Genomic DNA, 11,226 nt, shown 5'->3' on the forward strand with positions numbered 1-11,226 from the left:
TTGTCTCACTGTCTGCTAAAGTGTGACTCTGGAGACTTTCCTGGCTGGTTCCAAAGGTTCATGGAGGGAGCAGCAAGAGTAGACATCTCCATCTGGGGATGTGCCTAGGTTGATTAGGACATAAAAGGGTTGGTTACCCATTTCCAGATAAAACTGATCAGCTCAGTCTGGTCCGACAAGTACTCAAGAGCTGTAAAGTTGTTAACTTGTTTGCAGTTCTCTTCTTTAAACCTTGCAAAACCTCATAGGCAACCGTGTGTCTTGGAGAAAGAAAATGAGATTTCTCTCTCTCTTTCGGTCCACACGAGCACGACCAGTGGGGCAGAGCTGGGAAATGGGCTTGTTTGGTGGGTCTGAAAAAAACCACTCAATGCACACCAGTCTTGCTAAGCATTAACGGTGGCACACGTGAAGGTCTACGTGATTTATAGATTGCTCTTAAAATATCAAAAGGAAAATTAATAGGAGCATTATAGCAACAGACGGCAGTGTAATGAGTGCATATATAACCACATGAAGTAATGGGGGATCGCTGTCCCTGCTCAACGTGAATGGCACCCAGGCAGTGAGCTGGCGCAGGAAAGGGTAAGGCAGGAAGGGTGTGATGCCGCGATGGGTGTGTTTGGTATTTATGGGGTGACAGAGTGAGTTTGCAAAGCCGTAAACTCCCCCCTCCCCTCAACTTACATCCTGGGTAATTGGCGGCTGGTGAGGAAGCTGGAGCGTATAAGTCTTGTCGCCCTCTAAAAGCTCTGTGGAGCGGCTGGCTACCTGTGCGAGCCACCGCCGCCTTCTGCCTGTTCCTTAAAACAGGCTGTAAAATTACGGGCTGACTTGCCACAGCTCACATTACGCATTAAATAGAGAACTAATTTGTAGTCTTTTACTTCAAAGTAATTTGAATAAGGGATTTACAAAAGTCTAAATCAAAAAGTAGAAAAACATTAACCTAATACCACGACAGTAATTAGTTGTGAAACTAATTAGCATTTAATGGCAAAAAAGTTTCCCACCTGCATAATGTGTTGTCAGAGGGGAGGGGGCATGAAGGAATCTGAGGCTTTGGATACTTTGATATTGCAGCATTTCAAATCACTGCACAAAGTGCTTTGAAAAAAAAAAAATCTTTTAAAGATGACAACATTCATTTTTAATTAATAATTAATTTAAACATTGTCTTTTACCATTTACTTCAAAACATTCAAATAATGTGTTTAGCTTTTCCAGTGATTGTTTGTGCAGTATTAATTATCTCTCCCAAAGTAGCGTTGCATGACACACTTTCCGTCTCTCACAAACGGATTCATCTTGAGGCAGTTTTAGTCACAATTTGTTATCCTCTGCCTGTGACCACGTAGGGCCGGCGTGAAGGAGGAGTGGAGGGACGTGGCTTTTCTCCAGAAACCAGACTTCTCCCAGGGGTTTCTCCTGGCCTAACAGACAGGGACGAACGTTTATGATGTTGTGTTAATCCAAGTAATTATTTTTTTGCAAGTTCAAGGCTAGTGTAGTTCATGCACTTCTCATTTCACCTAAGGTTTTGTTGTCTTTGAAGAGACTGCGAGGAGGGAAAAATAACCGAGTTGAAACAGGCTAGGACATCTTCCAGAACTGTGAATAGCCGTGGCCTTTGTTGCACTTAATAATCGTCTCTTAGCACATTGATACCAAGGTGAGGGGCACGGAACAAATGCTGGAGAGAGAGGAGGTCGGGGGGAGTGATGCCTCATTTTCATTATTCACCAGAAAATCCAATTTTCTGTTGTAATATGGAAATGATTGTTTCCTGAGTGTTTTCATTTTCTCAGAATTGATAATATATGTGTTCTCTGCTGAACATTTCTTTTTGCTTCAGTAAAATGTGGCCGGGTGATGTTCCAATGCCAACCTCTGAGCTTCCCCCTTAAAATGGTGTTTCTAAGTAGTTTGAAGGGATCTAAAGCCAGAACACCATTCACACGTCACAGGGTTTTCCTTGTTTACTAAATAAAATCACTGCAAGTTTCCAGACGCTGTGCAACCTCTTATTTTCCGTAAGCTGGCTTTGTTAGTGACATACTCAATTTTTTTCTCAGAACAGATTTCCTTGTCATAATGCAAATTATTTTTTAAACAATTTCAGTACATTAGAAGAAATCAAGCTTTAAACTTTATTGTAAGGTTTAAAGGACCTTGTTAACATGACAGCTAAGAAGTCTAACACTTTAGCTGAAGTCTTATTACCGCTCATTTGTTTCCTTTTTATGACACATTGAACCATGGCTACGTTTTGTTTTTTTTTTTTTTTCCCCTTCTCTCTCCCTCCTTTTGAAACACTAGAAAGTAGTCGCATAATTACAGCTTGGGGACATAACACTTTCATCCTGATATGCTCCAAAGGTAGCCACAAAGCAAACTACTCCATGCTGTGTGCACCACCAGAACTCAGTGGCTTTAAACAACAGTCAGCTTTATTAAAAACTCCTCTGTTCCCAGAGTGGACAAACAAAAGAATTACTCAGATGTGAAAAGAAGGGGAATCTGTGTTCAGCAAGGTTATTTATTGTTAACCCCTTCTGGAGTCTTAGGCATCTACTTAAAAGGAATGTGCTGAAATTCTGCTACTATAAAAACAGGAATGGGAAACCTTTGGTGTTTTTTTTTTTTCTTTTACCACCCCACCCCACCCCACCCCCGCTTTTTTTTGCTTTTTCTTTTTGCCTAACCCAGCATTCACCTTTTCTGTAATTCAAGAGACTGAATTCTTCACTCTTTAAAGGAAGTTTTCCTTCCCTGGTTTGGGGTTTTGGTGGGGTAGTAAATAGAGATTCAGGCTTACTTGAGAGATATGAAAGTCTCTGCCTTTGAGCTTATTTAAGCTTATGTATTTCAGTTGCTCTGAAATGTTTAAGCAAAAGCACGGATTCAGTAAGGTTTCCTCCTCACACACCACTTTGTGGTTATGACTGATAGAGTACACAAGGAGTTGAATTTTTTTTCATTGTTTTCCTTGCAGATCTCTCCCTGGCGGGCTGTATTACCCAGATAACCCTCCTAATTTGGGGGATGGAGTTCTTGCCAAGCTTGCTGTCTGATGTTTGTGCAACACGTGAGCTGCTGGCGGAGGCTGGCGTGGCTGTGCCTCCCCGTGGCTTTGTGGCCCTCTCTGGCTTTGTCTTGCTCGAGGTTGAGCAGCCCTTTTCATAACTTGGTGCTTGCTTTGCTGTTCACTCCTGAAGTTTTGGGGTTTTTTGACTTCTGGGAACCACACCAAACCTCAAAGAGGAACTCAGTTAAAACCACCTGGTTTCACCTGTTTTCATAACAAAACCAGAAGAGGGGCAGAGTTTGCTTTGGAAAGGTTTGAAGACCTTTGAACGAGCTTTCACAGCATTTCGGGTGGTTGTGAGCGCAGAGGGTGCTGTGTTATCTGCTGGCACCTGTTCACTTCTGCCCTCTGGCTGAACACGAATTGGTGTGGGGGTGCGGTGGGACATGGGGCAGCCTTTGGGGAAACTCCCGTTCGTGTACCAAGGCCACCACTGCTGCGTGCGATGTCGTTCTCCTCTCTCCTTTGAGAGTTGCCTATCTGTGTTTTCAAAAATAACGATTAAAAAAAAAAAAAAAAAAAAAAAAAGCCCAGCAGCAGCATCGAAACCAGAAAGCCAACAAGCAAAATTTTAAATCAAAACAGCAGTAAAAAAGATCACTGCCATAAAGGTGGAGTAGCACACGCTTTATCAGTCTCTATGTGTAGCCGCTCTTTCCCCTTTTTCCTTCTGTTTTTCATTTCATGTTTTCTTCCAAGTGACCAAGTGAGGGGCCCCACAGCGTATTCATAATACAAGTTTTTCTAGTTGCAAATAATCAGCATGGTTTCACGTTCGCTGGGGCCATGAGCTGCCAGCACATGCACACCTCTAAGATGATGATCTGCTCACAAGACTTTATATGCTTATGCTAATTTTTAATGTGTGATATTTGAATTGTCTCCTCCCAGTATTTTTTTTTCCCTTCTTTTTCAATAATTAGGTCAAAACTGTATGAACCATGTTTCTTTCCTTGTAATTTTTGCAAAAAATTATGTGACGTGCAGAGGAACCCCTTTGCTCCCAGTTAGTGGGAGCACCTGTTAGTGAATTTGAAGGGAAAAGGTGTACACGGGTACTGCAGTCACTTCTCCCCACCGTTCCTTTGTCAGATGGGTTGGAAGGTGCAGTTAATACTGAAGTATTGATCCAGCACTTTACAACTCGAGAAGTTGAAATATGCAGGGACTTGAAGGGCATTCACAGCTCACATTAGTAATGTCTGTAGTCAGCAAGTTAGGTGCTTCCTAAACTGATCCAGGCTCAAGCCGAAATAAATAAATAGGGTGCGGTACAGCTTTGCACACTGCAAGGGTACGGCTGGTTCACTTGCCGCAAGCAGGGTTACCTTCGCCTTGTACGTGGATACCAAGTACATTTTCCCTGTTTGCTGATTTATTCTTGCTGTCCATCAGTGCAGTGGAGTACAAAGAGTATCACCATTCCTATCCACACAAAACAAAATTAAATGCGGCTGTTTAAATCTTTCATTTTAAAGCAAAGCTGCGCAAGAAGAGAAAAAGTTTTTACGGTGAAGGTTTGTGCTTCAGATTGTGTTTTCACATAGCCTATGTTAAAGGGTTAAATCAGCCCGCATGGAGAAAAAACAAGTCTCTAGGAGGTGGATATCAACTCAATGAGAGGGACTTGAACTCATTAACACTTTATTTTAAGGGATTGCCTACAACATCAATTATTTAGGAAGCAAACAGGGTCTCCATTGCTGTGTCGCATTATTAATACTTGGTAATGTCAATAAAATCCTACTTTCCTATAAAGTCCCACCAACAAGACACTATTGACTCACATGGCTATTTTACATTTCAAAAGCTGCTGAACAAAAAAAAAAAAAAAAGGAGAGAGAAAAAAAAGGTAATTTGTATTTGTATAGGATTTGGTGTAAATATGATTTACGAACAACATTTTTCAATTGTTATCATACCCGTTTTGAATGACCAAGCCCCGTTCCCCTGCGGGTTATTCATGTGCTATGCTGTAATGAGAAATTTGGCAGATCTCATCTCTTTAGTACATCCTTGTGCCCACCATGAGCTGGGGATCATGTTCTGCCTTGTTTACAGCTGACAGTGTTATTATTCTCGTTAGGACTGTGCTTTCTTATCATATTGTTGTGTTGAGCAAGCCTTTTCCTCTCTGTTTGTGTTTCCTGGCAGGGCTTTTCTTCCCTTATTGACAGTTTGTAAAAATATGCATTAATTTGGAGTTTAAAGCATGTATCATGGTGTCTCTTTGCTGTGTTTGCTTGAAGTTGATTAATGATAGAACCTCACTTGGGGTCGTCCTCTGGAGAGTTGTCTCACAGGTTCTGCATGTTAACGAGAGACGCTGCACACACAGCGAGCAATGATTAGCCCAGCCTCCGCCAGCTCGGCGGGCTGACAAACTGCTGCTTTGCCATTCGGGTGCTTATTCCGCTTATTTATCCAAGGATTGTATTAACTTAGTGTGTCAGCTGAGAGCGTTTTCTCTCGAACCCGAAATGGAAACCCTGTCGAGGTGCTCCTCCCAGAGTGTTTTCTTGGGGAAGTTGAGTGCCGCTGGCCCGGCATAACCTTCACTTCGCTTTGGTGGCCGGCACAGAAGTTGAGGGTCTTCTCCCTGGTGACCTGGGGCGCTCAGACCCGGCACACAAGTCTGAACCCCCAAACCGCCTTGCTGTCCTCCCCAAACCACCCAGGCTGTCAAAACTGTTCTTTAACGAGCAACTTGCAGACTGACCGTGGGTTTGTTTTCCCAGGCACCCCGTGCATGTCAAAGAAGAACCGTTAGACCCAGATGAAAATGAAGGCCCGCTATCCTTAGTGACAACAGCCAACCACAGTCCAGATTTCGATCACGACAGAGATTATGAAGATGAACCTGTAAATGAGGACATAGAATGAGTATGTCTGACATCGTTACCCTGAGAATGAAGATTAGAAGATCACGTCAAACTTAGCTGTGAAATCTCTCCATTATTGTACAGTCTGGAGGATTCTCAGTCCACTTTGACAACTATGAAATATGTTAACTCTTAGTGCCATCAAGTATCCCATTTGGGAGTATTTTTGATTTTTCTACTTTTTGTTGAAAAAAGGAATTTGTACTCTGTGCATTGGATGGACTTGTTTGGTACTTGGGATTTTCCTCTCTTACAGTCAACATCAGTGTTGTAAATTTGCTAAACTGATTCACTTGCATTTAGCAGCCAGCTGTGGACTGCAGGTCCTGCCGATTTTGGACACTTGAGGACATCAAACTGAGCATGTACACCTGAACTGCAGATCAAGTCTTTGCCCAGATTTTAAGGATTCCAATGGACAACATATTTGCACAGTACTGCATGTTGATTATCACTGCCTTTACTCCATTTTTTTTGTTTTTTTGGTTGGTTTCCTTTTTTTTTTTTTTTTTTTTTTTTGCTTCCATTTGGGATGGGGAAGGCCTGTGTGTGCACGTGTGTGGATATGTGTGTGTGCGTGTGAGCGTGTATATTGGGGAGGGGTTAAAAGAAAAAATTATCCCAAACTTTTTAATGTATTGCTTTTATTCCCCCGCCCCACTTCTCCTCTACCATTTTAAGTTCTGACCTCAGGCCTCATCTGGGCCCAGGGCCTCTTGGAGGCTTCAACGTTTTCTGTACTTTGTGATGAATGTTAATAGGTGTTTTTATTATACGAAGCTGAATGTCATTGAATTGTTTGTAGTTTTTTCTGTCATTCATTCCAGTTTCCTTCAGATGCCACCATGTTTTCTTTAGCTATGGAAAACATTCCATTTCGGTGTCTCCTTTCTTTTGTTACTGTTTTTCAAAAAAGGTCCCAAATGCTGCACGATACATGTGGAAGGGTTGTCCAACGGAGAGAGAGGAACGAAGTACTGCAAGAATGAGAATGAATGACAGATGAACATAGAAACACTGTAGGAAGCAACACAGATTCATTCCACAAAGCAGTATTTTTAATATTTCTTTTTTGGTTTGGGTTTTTTGATTTTGTTTTTGTTTTTGTTTTGGCAGCAATGGTGAATATTAGCAAATGCCACAAAATCGAACAGCACAAAGAAATTACGCAGCACCGACAGGGTTCGCTTTTATTAGAGGATGAATAGTAGTACAGTGGCAGGTTCTCGGTTGTTTAACACGAGTTCTAATGGGTCAACAAATCTTTCTGGAATATCGAAGATTACCGAGATGGGCACCTATACATTTATTATGACAATTTTTTTATTTTTTTTCTTTTTGCATTTGCATTTGCAAATAGTGGTTGGAAAGATGACTTCATTAAATTGTTATTGTACGTGGTGATGTTTCACGGTTAAACATCAGTTCAGGATTGCTTGGTGGCATTAATCTGTTTGAATACAAATTAGATTTCAGATTGAACTTGTTACGGGAGTTAATAAGGACGGAGCCCCACTAATGCTAAAGTGTTAATTTTCAGCTGTGCAAATCCAGTACTGCAGTTAAGATTGTTACGCAATATTACACCAGCCAGTATGGAAACCTCACCATAGGAGACAGGAGTTTTAGGAGAGAATTTGTGCTGGGGCTTGTTAGGCAAAACTGGCAAGGCTCTTCAAAGCAAACACGACATACAAAATTTGTTGCGATAGGTCAGTAAACCTCGATCACCAAACACCTAAACATTTTCATTCTGCAACCACTTTTCCATCACTCATTTATTTATGTAGGACTGTAGCTTTTTTATTATTTCAAAAAGCCTTTCAGAGCTTAATTTATATTCTTCTTTGTACCTTTTTTTCCTAAAATTACCAAAGATATTACACAAAGGTAAATTATGTTCTCTGTTATATGCTTTATCTTATGAAGCCAAATATCCTCTTATTGTTGATCAAAGGAGGTTGAAGAATTTAGAGGGAAATGACAAGATGTGGGCTATTGCTAAACCTGAGAGGGAAACTGCTCCTTTATTCTAGAAAATTTAGAAGGCCAAGTAGATGTCTGAACCAAAGTTGTTACTTTTTATTTGCAATTCTTTACAGTGACCAAAACGAAAGTCTGTAAAGAGGAATCAAGAAGAGCTTTAGAGGCTAAAACTGGGAATCAGCGTTACTGGTGGAGCTATGAGAAGGGAGCTAGAGAAAGCAAAGACACAGTTATTCCGTGGAAAATTAGACTATCAGATAAAGGAGGCAGTTTAATAAAATACAGAAGAGAACAGAAAAGCTCCCACGATTTAACTGGACGACATAATAGTATTTCTAGAATTGAAAGAGAAAAAAAAATTTTTGGTCTTTGGTTCTACAGATTGTGTGCCACTTCTGTTTCGGGACTGTGCTAGGATGACCGCTTGAATTTGGCTTGATCTTGGCACATTTGCTCAGTTTAGGTTTTGGTCAGCATTTTTCATAAGGAAGTAACAACACTCCTGTCCACTCATAAGCTTTGGTACAAGAAATTTTATTGGCAGTTACTTTTATAAAACTCAACTCTGCTTTCTGTTTCAAAAGACAAAAAAAAAAAAGAAAAAAGAAAAAAAGGGCAGTCTGTGGTCATTTGAAACTTTCTTTTTTTGTTTGTTTTTTTAAGTTATATCCAGGCAGCTTCGTGACGTGCCGGCGGTAGCCAGATAGGGATCATGAGAATTGAGCCCTGTGCTTCTAAACTGAGTGGTTTGCTGGTTAGTTCGGTATTCAGAAGGGGATAAAAATCTGGTAGATTAGTTCATCCTCAGCATGTGTAGCTAGACATGAGTAAAGATAACAGCATGAGAAACTGTTAGTACGCATACCTCAGTCCAAACTGTTAGGGAATGAGTAAATAAAAAATACATTTCACTCAGTTGCACTTAGTTGTATGTCTTGCATGCTTAGTCTAAAGACTGTAGCAAAAATAAAAAAAATAAAAAAAGAGAAAAAGAAATAAAAAATTAGATTTTAACATATCTGGCAGGTGTTGCAGCCTTGCAGAAGAACCAACTGAAAATCTCAGGCTTTACATCAAGCAAACTTCACTATGATTTTTACAATTCTGATTCTGTATCCCTTTGGATATACAGTTGCTTCTTTAGGGAGGGGTTTATTATGTTGTACATATATATCCCACTGTGTCTGTGTGAGCCTTTGTCTTTTGGGGGGAGGGTGGGGAGGGAGGAAAAGGTGGAAAGGTCCTTTTTTAGATATCATTCCTCAAAAGGAATAAATGCAGACCTGTTTGTCAAAACACCTTTTGCTTTTTGTGCAACTGCTTTATATTAACTATACTAAAAAAATAGCTTTGAAAAAAAAAAAAACTACTGTATGTAATGGAATTGCAGAATACGCTGCACATGTATTTTATTTAGTTATCCTTGCTTTAAGAATATTGGATGACATTTGCTGACATGTGGGAGAAAATCCCTGACTTTTTTTTTCAGCTTTTAAATTGTAACATAGTTGACAGATTTTTTTTTTTCTCTCCTGTTATCATTGATCGAAGCATTTTTGTACAGTTTTTGTGTTTAAGCTGGTTTTTTTGATACTTTCCCACCCCTTCTGTTATCTTACCACTGCCTTTTCTGGCTGTCTTAAACAAAGTTCATATATTTGAAAGGAAAAAAAAAAATTGTTTAAAAAAAATAATGTTTTTCTCCTGCTGCAGTAAATATTTTGCATGATGAATTCCAGGGTCACACTTTCAAAGTTTATCAGTGAAGTAGTGATTAATAATGGGGAGTGTCAAACTATTGAACTTTTGTATAAAAAAAAAAAAAAACTTTACAAGGTGCCAAGATGTAAAGACAATTTGTTACATGTTTTTTTTCTCAAAGAAAAGCGTACATTATGAAAGTAGTACCATGTATCAGGTAAATCGCTGTCAGGAATGAGAGTCAAAGCCTTCCTTGTCCACAAAAAAAAAAAAAAAGTTTGTAAATGTAAAACCTGTTAGGTTTCTGCATTCAACTAGAAGTGAAATGAAAAAAATCAAGGCTTATGTAGGATAAGTGACCACAGAAAATATTACCTTTTTTGATTCTCACTCGCAAGAGTCCCGCTGCAGGTCCTGCACCTCCCCTCTCCTGGAGCTCCTGCTTCAGGAAGAGACCGGGGCAGGGATTCTCGTTCTACAAATATTGCAGATCATTAGATATTTTATATATATACATACATAAATATATATATATAAAGTTTTTTAAAATAATTTTGAACTATTGTAGTTTTCAGATTGCCAATAATCTCATGTTCGTTATAGCATGGAAAAAAAAAATGTGTTTAAACTCTTTTGAAATCCTTTGGTACCTTTGGTTAATGAACTCAGAGCGAGTTTTTAGATGTTTCAGAAGTCATTTAGTATTCTAGTCTTGCGAGGTGAATTTGCAGTTAACGACTGCATTTTAATGGGCCCAGAACAGGTAACAAAGTATCTTCTACCCATAAGCCTTGATGAAAATGGTACAGTCCAGACTGTTAGCATGGTGCTTTGTGTGTATGTGCTGCCAGTAACAAGATTTTTTTTTTTTTTTTTTTTGATAAGGCATAAAAGAAACTCATTCCTTACATCAACTGTAATTCCATCATTCCATGTCTGTTGATACAGACAATAAAAAATGTTGTGTAGTCAGTACTAATTACTGACATTATAGCATTCTCAAATGCAATAAAAATGCTGGTTGTTCACACTGGTAATGCAAGTTGCCATGTCCGAAGTTTTTGCTTTGTACCCCCCCGGCAATGCCTCCCGCGTCGCACCCCCCGGCCCCAGCGCTGACCCAGGGAGCAGCTGGTCGCATCTCACCCATGTCCCAGCACGTCCATGGACGGTCTCGTCGCTCTCCTTGGGTCTCCCCCAACCACATCCAGATAGTCCAGCGGCCGTTTGAGGCTGGAGCGCTGGAAGCATGGAGGACGCTGTCGTTGGAAGGATCCACCTGCTTTTCCAAGGAAACCCGCCAGAGTTCGACCTTTGGGTGCCCCGGGGAGCCGAGGGGATTTGCTTTCTCATGGGACTCTGCTTCAACGGGGAAGGTGCGAGAGGAGGGGGTCGGGGCTTCATCCTGCACCTCCCCGGTGCGGTGCCCTGACGGGGGCTGTGGGGGGACAGGGTGGGCGTGGCCACACGTGTGCGGGGAGGGGGGTGCAGGCTCAGCCCCTCGGCCCACAAAACCTTCAGCAGCAAAGTCCCAAGCCGCGCTGTCACCCGAGACAAAACTTCAAAGGA

The 11,226-nt window shown here is 40.8% G+C and overlaps 1 protein-coding gene across 13 annotated transcripts in view; it reads left to right on the top strand.

Moving 5' to 3' along the window:
- Positions 1-10,694, top strand: part of FOXP1 (forkhead box P1) — a 390,897-nt gene extending 380,203 nt beyond the window's left edge. For all 13 annotated transcript variants that reach the window (XM_040591471.1, XM_040591469.1, XM_040591463.1 and 10 more), the window contains one exon: positions 5,827-10,694. In XM_040591471.1, coding sequence (XP_040447405.1) covers positions 5,827-5,971 — 145 coding nt within the window. In that variant the 3' untranslated portion in view covers positions 5,972-10,694. The remainder of the gene's footprint in view (positions 1-5,826) is intronic.
- The last annotated feature ends 532 nt before the right edge of the window (positions 10,695-11,226 follow it).

The sequence above is a fragment of the Falco naumanni genome, chromosome 4 (assembly GCF_017639655.2).
Source record: "Falco naumanni isolate bFalNau1 chromosome 4, bFalNau1.pat, whole genome shotgun sequence".
Taxonomy (NCBI): Eukaryota; Metazoa; Chordata; class Aves; order Falconiformes; family Falconidae; genus Falco; species Falco naumanni.